The sequence below is a fragment of the Muntiacus reevesi genome, chromosome 22 (genome assembly GCF_963930625.1).
Source record: "Muntiacus reevesi chromosome 22, mMunRee1.1, whole genome shotgun sequence".
NCBI lineage: Eukaryota > Metazoa > Chordata > Mammalia > Artiodactyla > Cervidae > Muntiacus > Muntiacus reevesi.
Genome location: NC_089270.1, coordinates 20,422,665 through 20,439,475, shown reverse-complemented (window position 1 = coordinate 20,439,475; position 16,811 = coordinate 20,422,665). Strand labels below are relative to the sequence as shown.

Sequence of the window (16,811 nt, the reverse complement as noted above, 5' to 3'; positions counted from 1 at the left end):
GAATTCACCTGCAATGCAGGAGACCTAGATTCAACCTATGGGTTGGGAAGATCCCTTGGAAAAGGGCATGGCAACCCACTCCAGTATACTGACCTGGAGAATCCCTATTGACAAAGGAGCCTGGTGGGCTACAGTCCATGGGGTCGTAAAGAGTCAGACACAACTGAGTGGCTGAGCGACTAAGCACAAAGCGTTTTGATCTATGGAATTGAGCTATTTTTACTAAGACTGGAGTGGGCTGGGAGTACAGGATGCAGAGCAGGTTATGAAGAAGAGAATCAAGAGTTATGTCTTGAACATCCAAATAGAGATGCTAAGCAAACAGTTGAACTTAGGAGTCTGGCATTCATGGACGAGACTAGGGCTGGAGGTGTGGTTCTGAGGAGTCCTTAGACAGCATTTATAGCCAGGTGACTTGATATTATCACCCAAGGAGTGAATAGGTAGAAAACAGCTCAAGGACTGAAGTGACCTGAGGTCAGGATGACAAGAAGAATCCAGCAACAGACACTGGGGACAGAAAAGAGGGTATTTCAGGGCAACTGTTGCAACAATGAGTCAGAAAGTTTACAATAGCTAGGAGATGGAAGCAACCTAGATGTCCATCAGCAGGTGAATGGATAAGAAAGTTGTGGTACATATACACCATGGAATATTATTCAGCTATTAAAAATGCACTCGAGTCAGTTCTAATGAGGTGGATGAAACTGGAGCCTATTATACAGAGTGAAGTAAGTCTGAAAGAAAAACACCAATACAGTATATTAGTGTATATATGTGGAATTTAGAAAGATGGTAATGATGACCCTGTATGTGAGATAGCAAAAGAGACACAGATATAAAGAACAGACTTTTGGACTCTATGGGAGAAGGTGAGGGTGGGATCATTTGAAAGAACAGCATTAAAACATGTATGTATGTGAAACAGATGACCAGTCTAAGTTCAGTGCATGAAACAGGGCACTCAAAGCCGGTGCATTGGGACAACTCAGAGGGATGGGATGGGGAGGGAGGTGGGCGGGGGTTCGACATAACGGGACACATGTACACCCATGTCTGATTCATGTCGACGTATGGCAAAAACCACTACAATACTGTAAAGTAATTAGTCTCTAATTATAATAAATTAGTTTTTAAAAAAGAAAGCATTGGGAACAAACCACTAAATTTGGGTAACATGTTAATGCACAGACTCTGCTTTTAAGAACACTTTCATACCTATGCTGTTGTGTCATTTAATTTTTGAAAATTAAAGATGATTTTCACAAACAACTCTGACGTACATTAGTCATGCCTGAGACGGTAGGATACTGAGAGCTCCCACTCTTTGTAATAAACTTGAAACAAGTTTGGTGCACCGACTTTTCAATAATCTATGCTTCACTCATAAATAAAAAGATGTAGGAAACAAAAAACAATGCTCTAACATCTTCAACTTATTTATATATTTACAAGTAGGTTGTGTTTTGTTTTGGTTTAGTTTTTCAGTCCTTTTCTTATTTTCATTTATCTCCTGATTTTAGGGCATTTAAAATGAACTGTCCCCATACCCTATCCCAGAAAAGCTTTATAAAAATGATCTATCAACTTGTTTTTCATATTTTATTTTATTTTTAATTGGAGGATACTTGCTTTATAATGTGGTGTTGGTTGTACAAGTTGCAGAACAACTTGAATCAGCTGTAGGTATACTTATATCCCCCTCCCTCTTGAATCTCCTTCCCACCCATTCCCCACTCTCAACTTCTTTAGGACAACTCAAGACCATTTTGGCAATTCCAAATTATTGTGAATCATTCCCCCTTTCTTATTCCCTCACTTTATTTCCACACTTCTTGTAACAATGTATTCCAGCTGATGAAGACTGAAATGTATACTCTCCAGGTACCTACAAGAGTCGTCATGTATCTGTTAGAAATGCAGCTGACTTATTTTCCAGAGACAAGAAAACCAATTCTTGAGATAGAAAGCCTTGTGTCCTGAGACCTTAAGCAATTTTCTCTCTGAATGACTACCAGGACATTTTTCTCTTCTTCCCTTCAAAATCTTAAGCAATGAATATTTGAAAATATTTGATATTACAGATAATATAAAATAATCTTTCATGTGGACAAGGATAAAGAACAGAGCCACACATAATCCAATACTGAAATTTGCAGTGTACAAAGTTCAAGAAGATTCCAGGAAACTCTCCTTTGGTAAAGTATGTGTTGAGCCTCACATCCCCTGAACTGGGCTTTTCTTACGCTGTTCCATATGCCAATCCTCCCTGAAATCAAGGCTGAGGATATTTGGTTGTAAAGGCTTAAAAGGATGACCAAATCAGTTAATGATAAATGGAGGTATAAAACTGACCTGAGTGCTGTGGGTACATCCATGCATTATACTAAAATCTCATTTGTACAAGGCACATGTGTTTAATAAAAAACGTGTCTTATTTGGAGTCAGAAGACCTGAGATTAAATCCCTGGTCTTAGTGAGTAGATCTCTGACCCAGTCTTCTAATCCATAACATTTAAATCATAAAATAATCATAATACAAATTTAAACCTTAAGATAACAAAAATTCCTGCTTTAACTTCCACATAAGTTTGTGAAAACAAAACTAGATAAAACAGACGTAAGTGCTTTGTAAGCTTTCAAAGGCTTTACAAATGTGAGGTAGTATGTGTTTGTGCACATATGTATATAAGTGTGTGTATGCAGGCATGACTGTTTGGGATCCCAAACTCATTAATATATAGCTTTTTATCACTTCAGGAATGACAATCCAATTTTAACTTGTTAAACTCCTGCTGTGTTTTGCCTCTGTTCATTAGCACCTCTAGAAAGCAGTTGACAAAGGGATTAAAATTTAAATCCAGCAATGCTTCCTTCTCTTAGCATTCCTGGTTAATGATTTATTGGGAAGATGGGAAGAATATGGCTAAATTTAATTGATCAATGGATTTAATGGAAACACATCTTCTATTTTCTCAACTGAAAAAAATATATGAGGAAATAATAACAGCCCACAACTTCAATTCTCTTTCTTATTTTGATGATGGAGTCCCAAAACCTTCACTTAATATAGTGAAGTTATAGTGAAGTATTAATTATACTTAATATAAAAGTATATAGTTAAGTATTAATTACACTTAATATAGTATCTATAACAACAGGCCTCGCCCCTCTAGGCGCATGCATGAGTGCTAAGTCATTTCAGTTGTGTCCTACTCTTTGTGACCCTACAGATTGTAACCTCCCAGGCTCTGTCGTCCATGGGATTCTCCAGGCAAGAATACTGGAGTGGGTTGCCATGCCCTCTGCCAGGGGATCCTTTCAATCCAGGGATCAAACCCATGTCTTTGTCACCAGGATTGGCAGGAGGGTTCTTTACCACAAGCACCGCCTGGGAAGCCCTTTCAGGTAAACTATAGCAGTTTTGTACTCCTCTGCTGTACTTTCCTGGATATTTTCACCATTTTATAACCTAGAAAGCATGCTATATAGGACACAACATGAAGAGGAAAAGGCATCATGCCTAATCAAAAACACCTCAAAAATGTTAAATTCTTTTATATATATTATATATATAATACATAATATATATTTAAATATAGTATTTATATAATATATACATTTTAATATATTATATATATAATATATATAATTTATATATATTATATGTATATATTATCATGAGTAAGTTATTTTTGCAGTTCTCAAGAAGAGGTTGAACACAACTTGAAGGTACTTACTTGCCCGTTAAGAGCTCATATACTAGAATTCCCAGGGACCAAAAATCCACACTGAAGTCATGTCCTTTGTTAAGAATGACTTCCGGAGCTACGTACTCTGGAGTTCCACAGAATGTCCATGTTTTCTGTCCAGATCCTATTTTCTTAGCAAATCCAAAGTCAACCTGGAAAAGAAGATCAAAGAAATCTTCAGAGATTGTAAAACTCGCATTCTTCTTTAAGGCTCCGTTTAACTTCTTAAGGGCTTCCCTGACAGCTCAGCTGGTAAAGAATCCGCCTGCAATGTGGGAGACCTGGGTTCGATCCCTGGGATGGAAAGATCCTCTGGAGAAGGGAAAGGCTACCCACTCCAGCATTCTGGCCTGGAGAATTCCATGGACTGTATAGTCCATGGGGTTGCAAAGAGTTAGACACAACTGAGCAACTTTCACCTTCACTTCTTCAGTCTTCTTTCTTTGCGTCCACCCTCCCCTTCACACCACACACACACACACACACACACACACACACACACTGACCCTCTCATTCAGGGTCAGGGTAAACCTCATTACACTCGAGAACGTCCCCCGCACACATGTCTACACCTAGCACTCCTCGAGGACTAGAGGGCTGGTTTAGGAAGCGGCTGTGTGCTATGCTCACTCAATCGTGTCCAACTCCTTGAGACTCCATGGACTGTATGCAGCCCGCCAAGCTCCGCTGTCCATGGGATTTCTCAGGCAAGAATACTGAAGTGGGTTGCCATTTCCTTCTTCAGGGGATTTTCCCAACCCATAGATGGAACCTGCGTCTCTTGCGGCTCCTATATTGGCCTCTTTACCACTAGTGCCTCCTGGGAAGCCCTCTAGGAAGGGGAGATCCTTCCAACCAAGGTGAAGTTCAGGGCAAGCAAACCAGTGATTTTCAACATCAATAGTGGTATTCATTAGGAAAAGAAGAGAAGGAGGAAGGGACTGACCCTTTTGCACTTCATATCATAAAAGCAAATTGAGGATTTGGAAAAGGAACCATTGTTGAGGGGAAAAAGGGCTTAAAATTCTAGACAGTCTTGAAAAACCTTTGTGCACAATGCCTGCACCTTCTAAATGTTGGGAGTTGGATGTAAAAGCCAGGATAATCCCATCTCAACTTTGGCTGGACTCTGACACACTCAGTCCCTTTCAGGGTGGTGGGTGATGGGTAGCACTTGGATTAACTTATTTATTCTGAAAAAATACAGTTAGCACTTAATGGCCGAGCTCCGTGTTATAGATACAAAGTGGACTAAAAGAACTTCGGAGTACTGGGATTGTTTAAACAGACATGATTAATAAAATACCACGTGAGACATGATACAGAAGATGATACAAAGTATAAACTCAGAGAGCCCAAAGACATGGACTTCTGGAACATCGGGGAGAAGATGGCTGGGGAAGATGCCATTAGGAGCTGACATCTGAGCCCAGTGCTGACCGAGGGTTGGGAACTCTCCCAGGGTGATGTATGGGCAATGCCCTCATCTGTCTTTTCAGAATAGGTCCCTCGACTTCTCTGAGACTCTATTCAAGGAATTCTGTGCACAGAATAGGGACTGGAAATAAGACTGGAGCACAGAAGACCCACTCTTTGAATCGAGGCTGTGTATATGACTGAAGTCCTGCCCTGCAAAACAAACAGTTGGTTTCCTTCCACAGGGGTGACTTTGCGTGTACCTTTCATCTCCAAATACATACAGACATTATTTTAGTAAAACCACCCTCCACCTCCTCCAAGTAAACACACACAAATTATACCTGGGCTTCAACATGCACATTTTAATAGCTTCATTACACATGGACTATCTCAATAATATGGCAATAATCTTGATGAAAAAAATTAAATAAATCAGGTTAACATCAAAATAGGCCCTCATCTAAAAAAAAACATGAATCAGCCAACTATAAAATCCAGCCCTCATTTCTTTATTCAAGTATTAATATTTAAAATATTTGTCTTACTTTTAAAAATCTCTTAGAAATTGATCTTTTTACTAATGCTTTTTGTTATGTATTAGAAATTTTTCCTAATATTTCCTTATGAGAAAGAGGGAATTTAAACAACCTAATTTGAAGCAGGTTTTAACTGTTTTCTTTCATCTACCCAAAAGGACTCACAATGATTATACCTAAGAGATGGCTGGGAATATTATGAAATTAAAATTTGCAACTTGCTGAGACTAGCAAATCTACTTACTCCTGAGAGGAAGAACCAGTGTGAAAATCCTAGCTAATTTTTTAAAGACAAATTTAGGAGGCAAGAAAACAATGCTTATAACTGCATTTTCACGAGTGCATATGGAAATATTATATTTTGTTGTTTTATAACAGCCTTTCAACTCATTTTTAAATTGCAAGTAAGTTTTCCTTTTAATGATGGCTGAAAGTTCATTAGATACTGAAGATACATTTTTAAAAGTGATACATTTTAATTTGAGTATCTGGTTTTGCTTTTGTACTTACATACTGACTGAAAGAGATGGCAGTAATTACATTAAAATTTAAGATTTATTTAAATTTCCCACTTTCTCTATCTCCTTTGATCTTACCAGCTTTAGTCTAAACCATCTGGTTGGAGAAAATCGACACTCAGACCTTTCTGAAGTGAGGTGCCAAACAGAAGTTCCCAGATCTTCTGATGTGAAGCTCTGTGTATTTTCTATAAAAATCCACACTGCCTCTGTCTTGAACCAGCATGGATACCATCACAAAGCCTCAAACTTTCCTTTAACCCTTTCTCTTCTAGGCAACAGAAATGTAAGTTCTTTCCTTTATTCAAGGAATATTTATCGAAAACCACTATGTACCAAGCACTAGGGTACAGACAAAGTCCCCAATCTTCTTAGAGTTTACATTTAAGAGAAAGGAAGAAAACATAAATGAAAATATATTATCATATAACCAATAAGGACCTACTTACTGTTCCCTACAAGTTCCCTGTAAGTTTCCTGCTGTGTGGCACAGGGGACTCTACTCAGCATTTTATAATAACCTACAAGGGAAAAGAATCTGAAAAAACCAAAATGACTCTGCTGTACACCTAAAACTAACACAGCATTGTAAATCAACCATACTTCAATTAAAATTTTGACAATATGTAATAGCATACATAATATTACAAGATAGTGACATATGCTATGGAGAAACATATAAACAGGTACTGAGATCAATATGAATTACAGTCTAAATAGGGTGATCGGAAAAGCCTCTCTGGGGAGGTAGCATTTATGCAAATTTGAGCAGAAATCTGCATGAAATAAAAATGAGAGCTCTGTAAAAAATCTGAGCAAGAGTGATCCTGACAGATAAAGAGCTAGCACCAAGGCCCTAGCCTTCGGGAACATGCGTGGTGAAGATCAAGGATTGGCAAGAAGGCCACTGTGGCTGGACCATAGTGTGTGAGGAAAAGAGGCAGGAAGTGAGGGCAAAATTGTGGAGTGGCCCAGTAAACCACAGAAAGAACTTCAGACTTTTTTTCTAGGAGGCCATTGGAGGATTAAGAGAAGAGGTGTGCATGACATGACTAATGTTTCAAAAGGATCATTCTAGAAGAAAAGAAAATAGAGATCACCTCTTCTTAAAAAAATCTTTTTTTTCTTACCAGAATTGAGCTTTTAAGAACAATCTCTGGAGAAGCTACACTCAGGTTTTCCCTTGTCACTATTAAATTCTCATTATGAAAGGCAACTTAACATTACAATGAAAGCTTAAAAACACTGCCTCTGAAGATTTTAATAAACCAGAAGTTTCTACGATGTTTTTATATCTATAGCAATGATTGATTCATTCAGAAAGAAAAAAATTAGCACTGTGGCATGTTGGAGCTGGTATCCAGTAAGTGCTAGCTTTTTCCCAGAAGTTTCTCTCCGGGACAGAAAATTTGTCAGATATTGGTTCTCTTGGTCACATAAAAAAAAGGATACAAAATGACCAGTCTAATTAAGCCAGATGATTCATGGGACACAACATTCCAAAAAAAATATTTATGTGGCATTTTCAGGGCACTTTTTTTGCCCAAGTCTAGACAAGGGTAAAATGGAATCTGTTTATTCTGTCCACCAATAACCAAAGGATTTCGTGTTCTTGTGATACTAAAGTCCATCCACTGAAATGGACAAGAGTGGACAGCTTCCACTGAGGCAACAGCGGGTTAGAGAGGCAAAAGTATGGGATGCAGGAGTCTTTCACAGCAACATCCCATTCTTTCTGGAGCTCTGATGACTCCCCTGAAAGACTTAAGAGTGCTTAGTCAAAAGTAGAAAGGATAATGGGGTGCTTTGCATACATGAGAGCAAACAAAAAAAATCATACTGCAGACTTCCTTGGTGGTCCAGTGATTAAGAATCTACCTTGCAACGCAGGGGACGCAGGTTCAATCCCTAGTCAAGGAACTAAGAGCCCACATGCCTCAAAGCAACTAAGCCCCAGTGCTCTGGAGCCTGCATGCCACAACTAGAGGGTCCGTGGGCCGCAATGAATGATCCTGCATGATGCAACTAAGATCCCCTGTGTCACAACTAAGACCTGACTCAGCCAAATAAAAATAAAATCACTGGAGGTTCATCTCACATGATGCTGCCTCTTTGAAACCTTCCTTGAATTTACAAAACCAATTCCTTTCTCTTATGCAGTTCTTTAACAGATTCTGTTCCACAATGACCTCCCCTTCAGCACCATCTTCTAGTTGCCTGGGAATAAATCTAGCTCCTTGGGGAGAGGCATCACATCCTAATAATTTTTTTACCCCTTACGGCATTTGTAGCACAACAGATGTTCAACACGTATTTGGTGAAAGAATCTGAATGGAGCAATAACCCTTAACATGTTTCAATATGATGTATTTGCATAATCTTCACCAAAAATCAATTAGTGACAATATGCCGATGTTAAAGATGACAAAATGAAAGTCTAGGGAGGTTATGGAAACTTGAGATGAGACTGTAATCAGGGTCCAAAGTAACCTTTCCATTATATGTAAATTCATGAGTAAGTAGATTTTTAAGGGAAAAGGAACAACATATGTTAAGCACATTGGTGGGATAAGCGTCACTGTCACTTAATAAGTACAGCTAATAACAGTCTGGCAAAAAGTACACAGTGAAAGTCAATGATTACTTTTAGTTTTCAAGTTAGGAAATACTTGACACATATAAAATAATGTGGCATATATGCAAGTTTTAATGCATGAAAATAAAAACGCCCCTGTGTCCATCACCAGGAGAACAGCCACACTGTTCTCCTATCACATTGTCCTCCTACCCCTTGCCAAGAGGTCACCATTACCCTGATTTTTGTGTTTATCATTTGCTTGCCTTCACTTCTAATTTTCCCACATATCTAATTATCCTTACATGATCCAGTCTATACTTCTATAAGCTACTTCAGTCATGTCCAACTCTTTGCAACCCCATGGACTGTATCCCACTAGGCTCCTCTGTTCACGGGATTTTCCAGGCTAAAATATTGGAGAATGATATATAGTTATAATTTAAAAAAATTTTAGATAAATCTTATCTATTCTTGGACAAACTGCCTTTTTTCACTTAAAACTGTATTTTTGAATTGAGCCCATATGGGAGTATGTTTATACTGCTGTATCATACACCATTGAAAGAATATGCTATAAATGCTCTAAATTTTTTTGAAAAATGATTTCCCATCATGATGCCATAGATGGAAATTTGTCTTATATCTATTAGTGTGTTATCACAAAGAAAAGTTTCTATTAGCATCATTTCCCATCTTGCTTACTGGACATGTGTAAGGTAGACCTTCTGGGTCAATGATATGCTATGTTCAACTTCACTACACATTTTCAAGTTAATTTCCTTAGGTACTATATAAGCAACTCCTTCATCAGCAGTAATGTTTAAGCGTTCCTATTGCCCTATATCCTCACCATCCTTTAGTGAAATCAATTTTTATTTAAATATTTTCTTTAAAGCCACCTATAAGCTTTTCTTCTCGATGGGCATGACTTTGAGTCAACTCCGGGGGTTGGTGATGGACAGGGAGGCCTGGCGTGCAGCAATTCATGGGGTCGCAAAGAGTCAGACATGACTGAGCGACTGAACTGAACTGAACTGAACTGATAAGCTTTTCTGGTGATTCAGATGGTAAAGAATCTGCCTAAAATGTGGGAGACCTGGATTCAACCCCTGGGTTGGGAAGATCCCCTGGCAGAGGTCATGGCAACCACTCCAGTAGTCTTGCCTGGAGAATACCCATGGACAGAGGAGCCTGGCAGGCTATTGTCCCATGGGGTCGCAAAGAGTCGGACATAAGCAAATAAGCTACTAAGTATTATTCAGTTCAGCTGCTCAGTCATGTCCAACTCTTTGCGACATCATGAACCACAGCACGCCAGGCCTCCCTGTCCATCACGAAACCCCGGAGTTTACCCAAACTCAAGTCCATTGAGTCGGTAATACCATCCAACCATCTCATCCTCTCTCATCCCCTTCTCCTCCTGCCCCCAATCTTTCCCAGCATCAGGGTCTTTTCCAGAGTCAGCTCTTCGCATCAGGTGGCCAAAGTACTGGAGTTTCAGCTTCAACATCGGTCCTTCCAATGAACACCCAGGACTGATCTCCTTTAGGATGGACTGGTTGGATCTGCTTGCAGTCCAGGGGACTCTCAAGAGTTAAACACCACAGTTCAAAAGCATCAATTCTATGGTGCTCAGCTTTCTTTACAGTCCAATTATCACATCCATACATGACTACAGAAAAACCATAGCCTTGACTAGACAGACCTTTGTCGGCAAAGTAATGTCTCTGCTTTTTAATATTCTATCTAGGTTGGTCATAACTTTCCTTCCAAGGAGTAAGCCTCTTTTAATTTCATGGCTGCAATCACCATCTGCAGTGATTTTGGAGCCCAGAAAAATAAAGTAAGTCACTGTTTCCACTGATTCCCCATCTCTTTGTCATGAAGTGATGGGACCGGATGCCATGATCTTAGTTTTCTGAATGTGGAGTTTTAAGCCAAATTTTCACTCTCCTCTTTCACTTTAATCAAGAGGCTCTTTAGTTCTTCTTCACTTTCTGCCATAATGGTGGTGTCATCTGCATATCTGAGGTTATTGATATTTCTCCCGGCAATCTTGATTCCAGCTTGTGCTTCTTTCAACCCAGCGGTTCTCATGATGTACTCTGCATATAAGTTAAATAAGCAGGGTGACAATATACAGCCCTGGCATATTCCTCTGCTTATTTGGAACCAGTCTGTTGCTCCATGTCCAGTTCTAACTGTTGCTTCCTGACCTGCATACAGGTTTCTCAAGAGGCAGGTCAGGTGGTCTGGTATTTCTCATCTCTTTTAGAATTTTCCACAGTTTATTGTGATCCACAAAGTCAAAGGCTTTGGCATAGTCAATAAAGCAGAAATAGATGTTTTTCTGGAACTCTCCTGCTTTTTTGATGATCCAGCAGATGTTGACAATTTCATCTCTGATTCCTCTGTCTTTTCTAAAACCAGCTTGAATGTAGAATTTTGAGCATTACTTTATTAGCGTGTGAGAAGAATGCAATTGTGCGGTAGTTTGAGCATTCTTTGGCATTGCCTTTCTTTGGGATTGGAATGAAAACTGACCTTTTCCAGTCCTGTGGCCACTGCTGAGTTTTCCAAATTTGTTGACATATTCAGTGCAGCACTTTCACAGCATCATCCTTCAGGATTTGAAATAGCTCAACTGGAATTCCACCACATCCACTAGCTTTCTTTGTAGTGATGCCTCCTAATGCCCACTTGACTTCACATTCCAGGATGTCTGGCTTTAGGTGAGTGATCACATCATCGTGATTATCTGGGTTGTGAAGATCATTTTTGTACAGTTCTTCTGTGTATTCTTGCCACCTCTTCTTAATATCTTCTGCTTTTATTAGGTCTATACCATTTCTGTCCTTTATTGAGTCCATCTTTGCATGAAATGTTCCCTTGGTATCTCTAATTTTCTGGATGAGAGCTCTACTCTTTCCCATTCTATTGTTTTCCTCTATTTCTTTGCACTGATAACTGGGGAAGGCTTTCTTATCTCTCCTTGCTATTCTTTGGAACTCTGCATTCAAATGGGAATATCTTTCCTTTTCTCCTTTGCTTTTTGTTTCTCTTCTTTTTACAGCTATTTGTAAGGCCTCCTCAGAGAGCCATTTTGCTTTTTTGCATTTCTTTTTCTTGGGGATGGTCTTGATCCCTGTCTCCTGTACAATGTCACGAACCTCCATCCATAGTTCATCAGGCACTCTGTCTATCAGATCTAGTCCCTTAAATCTATTTCTCACTTCTATTGTATAATCATAAAGGATTGATTTAGGTCATACCTGAATGGTCTAGTGGTTTATAGACCATATTATATCGTGGTTTTAACTTGCATCACTGCCCTGCTAATTTGAGCTAGAGCATTATAATTTGTTCTGATATCAAAGAGAGTTCCCCTCCCTCATGTTCTCATCTGCCCTCAGAAATGTCTTGGCTGTTCTTGGCCCTTGGTCAGTCTGTATAAACTCTAGAATCAGCTTTTGCCAAGCTTCAGGGAAAGCTCTCCTGGAATTTCACTGGAAGTGGATCCAATCTGCAGATACTTTTGGATACCTTTAGAATGTTGACTCCTCCTATTTTTAAACTTAGTACATCTTTCTGAGTGAGTGAGGGTAATGCTAGCCACAGCAACAAACATCAAGAAAGTATAGTCCTTAAACTCTACATTAATTTCCTTCTTCCTCACATAATGGGTTTTCCTGAGCAGTAGGGAAATCTCCAAGTAGTGGTTCAGGGACACAGACTCCTTCCATCAGGCCTCTGCCAACCTCCAGTCGGCTGTGTTCATTGGTCACAAGCCAGAAAGACTGAATAGAAGTCAGCTGCACCACACACCATCAGCCCAGGTCTGAAGGTGGTGCCCAGCAGGTCAGCTCACATTTCATGACCGAGAACTATGAAACACCAGAAACACCATCACAACGAGCCATACAAAAGGCGGCGGGTGGGGGAGGATGCTCTCTAGCTCTGTGCCCAAAAGAAGAGAGAATGAATCTATTATTTTAGATCTTTTAGTATCTTTCTATGACTTTGTTGAAGCTTCTCAATAAAGCTTCTACACATTTTGCCAGATTGATTCCTAGACACATAGTTTATTTATATGATATGTATGCTTTTTGTAAATGGCATTTGTATTCCTATTTATCAACTATGCTTCTGGTATTTAAAAATACTCTAAGTTCTTGCTTTATTAATCTACATTTAGCAACCATATTGAACTTTCTGCTAAATTTTGATAATTTGCTGTTATATTCTGAATTTCTACAGTTAATCATGTCACATGGGAAAATAGGTTTTGTTGTTTATGTTCTGATCTTTCTTTTAATTTTATCTATATCTGACTGCATTGGGTAGAACCTCTGGTAAAATACTGAATATAAGTACTTATACCAATGATTTTTAAAAGCATAACTTCAAATGTTTCATCATTACGGTTACTCTAAATTTTTGTTAGTTATCTTTCATTAGATTAATAAAATTTATTTCTATTCCTAGTTTGCTAAGAGAATTCATCATGACTGAATGTAGAAACATCAAAATTGCCTCTGCAGCTATTGAGGTAATTATTATATGTAATTGTTTTTCTTTTTTAATCTATTAAGTGGTGACTTGGTTAGATAAAATTTTTAATGTTAAAAGCAATGCTTGCTTTCCTGAGATATAGCCAGCCTTAGTTATGATTTGTATTAATTGTAGTATTCAGTTTGCTAACATTTTGCTTATAAGTTTTACATTAAATTCATGAGTGAGATTGGACATTAATTTACCTTCCTTAGGCACTTTGTTTGAAGAAGCAAGTTTACACTAGCTTTATAGAATAAGATGGAAATTATCTTTCACTGTTTTCTAAAGAATCTGCATAAGATTCATACTGAAAATCCTTGAAGTAAATTTTCTAGATCTCATGTGTTATGGACTGAATGTTTGTGTCTCTCTAAAATTCCTCTTGAAACTCTAGTTCTCACTGTGATGATATCTGGAGGAGGGGTCTTTAGGAGTAATCAAGTCGTAAGGGTGAGGCCCTCATGAATGGGATTTGTGCCTTTAGGAAAAAAAAAACACTAGAAAGATGATCGATCCTGCTCTCCGCCATGTGAGGACACAGAGAAGATGGCCATCTGCAAATCAGGAAGAGAACTCTCACAGGCCCCAACCATTTATATATACTGTGTACTATATTAGGGTTTTCCAGGTGTGCTAGTGGTAAAGAGCTCCCCTGCCAATGCGGAAGACAAAAGAGATGCTGATTCGATCCCTGGGTTGAGAAGATTCCCTGGAGGAGTGCATGGCAACCTACTCCAGTATTCATGCCTGGAGAATCCCATGGACAAATGAGCCTGGTGGGTACAAAGTCCATGTGGTCACAAAGAGTCAGACACGACTGAAGTAACTTAACACACATATGTACACACACTTATACAGTATTATATATAGCAACAGAGTTGCTCAAATAATTTCTAATCCATGTAAATCTCTGCTACAACTATAGTCATGTTCACTCATAACAGCATTTATCTGTAATACTTCTCTTTTTCATTTGTTCAGTATTTTCACAGTTAGTTTTATTAGTCTTTCCAAAACATTCTGGTTCTGTATCCTTTTATTTTATGTTTAATTAATTCATGTTCTTTATTTTTTCCTTCTCTTTTCTTTTTCTCCCTTTTCCATCTTCTTAAGTTGAATGCATATTTAGTTCATTTTTAGCCTTCTTTATTTCCTACTTGAAACATGAAAAGTTATAAACATTATTCCCATTATCATTTAGTTGCAACACATATGTGTTGATATGGAGTATTCTCTATTGTGCAACTTGGTTCTATAATCTTGTTAAAATCTCTCCACTGATCCTTGAATTATTTTGAAATATCCTTAAAATTCCAACAAGATGAATTTTTTTAGTGGTTTCTTCCTGATTTTTAAATTTTGTTATTGATTTTTATCTTACATACTTTGATGTCACTGAACAAAACCTTTATGTTCTTATTTTGGGAGTGAAGAGCAAGCTGCCTCATGGGCCTTTCATTCATTCTTCTATGCTAAGCAGTGTACTAAGTCTAGCAGTAAATACTGCAGCACAGTCTGCCATTATCAGGCAATCAGGGAAGAGGGGCAGAAAGATCATAAATAAATAGGTAATAATGTCAACATTTAATGTGTTTTCTTATACAATACTCAACAGAAATAAGATTAAGGTATTCTGTGTTCACATGAGGTGTATTACTCAAATGAGTTAAAAAGCATAATCATATAGAACATTTATTGATGAAAGACAGCTGAGATTTATTGTATTACAACAAAGTTTTTCCTGCAGAAGGCTAGCTACTACATACAAGTTTTTTCCTGCAGAAGGCTAGCTACTGTATAAATTCTGCTTGGGTTGAGAACAAGGTCATTTTTTAATTCTTTAAATACTGTCCTACATCTTAGCATCACCTCTGAATCATTCATGATAACCAGAAGGAGGACTCGATCATGATTGCCTTCAAGGGCTCTCCTTCGGCCTTGAAAGAAAAATTTAGGAAAATATTGGATGGACAGATAAGAGTTAGTGATGTAAGAATCTCCTTGGTCCATTAGTAGTATCTGCTAATCCTTAATCTCCACCTAGTATTTTTCCTGATGGAGACAGATTGGACCACATGGGCTCCTTGTGGGAATGAACCAGGGTGGCATTCTCAATCATGAATCAGGGAAGAAGAGTAAAGTCTTCATTCCTCATACAAACGCATTCTCTGTAATTAAATCCAAAGAGCAAGCCTCTGTAGTCTCTGGAGAGACACTTGGAGAATCCAGACCTTTTTCCTACTTAGGTCTTTCTTCCAGGCTTTACCTGGTTTGTCTTTGCTGGGGATGGGGGGAAGCCTTTCTTTACTACAGTCCTTGGATATCTGACCTCTCACTGATACTGCTAAGAAATGATAAAGGGAGATGAAAATGCCACCTACTAAAATTTGAAGAATGAGGCCAAGGTCATCCTCTAAGGAGTCTTTCATCCTCAAGTTCATTAATGTCCAAGTCTGGGCTGCCCAGTGTCCACCCAGATGTGCATTCCTGACATGCTAGGCACTAGACCACTAGATTGCACTGCCCTCATCTCTCTGCAACCCCCTCAGGAACCTTTTAGCAGAAGAAGTACTGCCAGCCCAATTTCTTCTTTTTTTTTTTTTTTAATTTCCTGAAACTTGCTTGATGACCCAGTGTATGATCAAACGTGGTAAATGGCATCCTCTAAATATTGGGAACAATATTCTACAAATCAATTATATCAAGTTGGTTAATCGTGTTGTACACATCTTCTAAAGTTTTAGTGATTTTCAGTCTGAATGTTCTTTCAATTTCTGTGAGAGGTATAGTCATATTTTCCTACAGGTGTTCATTTCTCCTTACGAGTTCTGTCAAATTCAGCTTCTTACTTTTGAAGCATTTTCATAGGTAATTGAAAGATCAGGATTTTTACATCATCATGGTAAAATGAACCCTTTATCATCATACGGTAACCCTCTCTATCCCTAGAAATACTTCTTCCCTGATACCAGCATAATGAAACCCAATTTTCAATTTGTTGAATATTTCCCAGACATATTCTTTTCTATCCTTTTCATTTCAACCTGTCTGGCCTGTCATGTTCTGGTCAGTCTCTTATAAACCTCATGTAGCTGATTTTTATTTTTGAAATCTATTCGGCAGTGTTTGGTTTCTATCTAAACAGTGAAGTCTATTTACATACATTAGATTTCTTTCTCGTTTCTGATTGTGTCTTCTCTTTGACTTTTTTTTTTCTAGGCTTCCTGTTCTCCTTTGTTGCCTTCTTTTAAAATGATTGACACCTTCTTCCACTTTGATTCCAATTACACCTACTCTCAGTTTACACGCTGCTATTTTTCAGTTGTTTAGCATTTTCTCACTTTCAATACTACATAGTAGTGATAATACATTATAGCATAATTTGGAAAAATATAATCACATGTTTACCATTTTTCTATAGTTACCATGCCCCACTACATCTCAAACCTTTCAT

The 16,811-nt window shown here is 38.3% G+C and overlaps 1 protein-coding gene across 2 annotated transcripts in view; it reads right to left on the bottom strand.

The window, feature by feature from the left end:
* The window catches only part of PRKG2 (protein kinase cGMP-dependent 2), a 99,703-nt gene that overhangs the window by 13,558 nt on the left and 69,334 nt on the right, over positions 1-16,811 (bottom strand). For both annotated transcript variants that reach the window (XM_065914292.1, XM_065914293.1), the window contains exon 14: positions 3,741-3,904. In XM_065914292.1, coding sequence (XP_065770364.1) covers positions 3,741-3,904 — 164 coding nt within the window. The remainder of the gene's footprint in view (positions 1-3,740; positions 3,905-16,811) is intronic.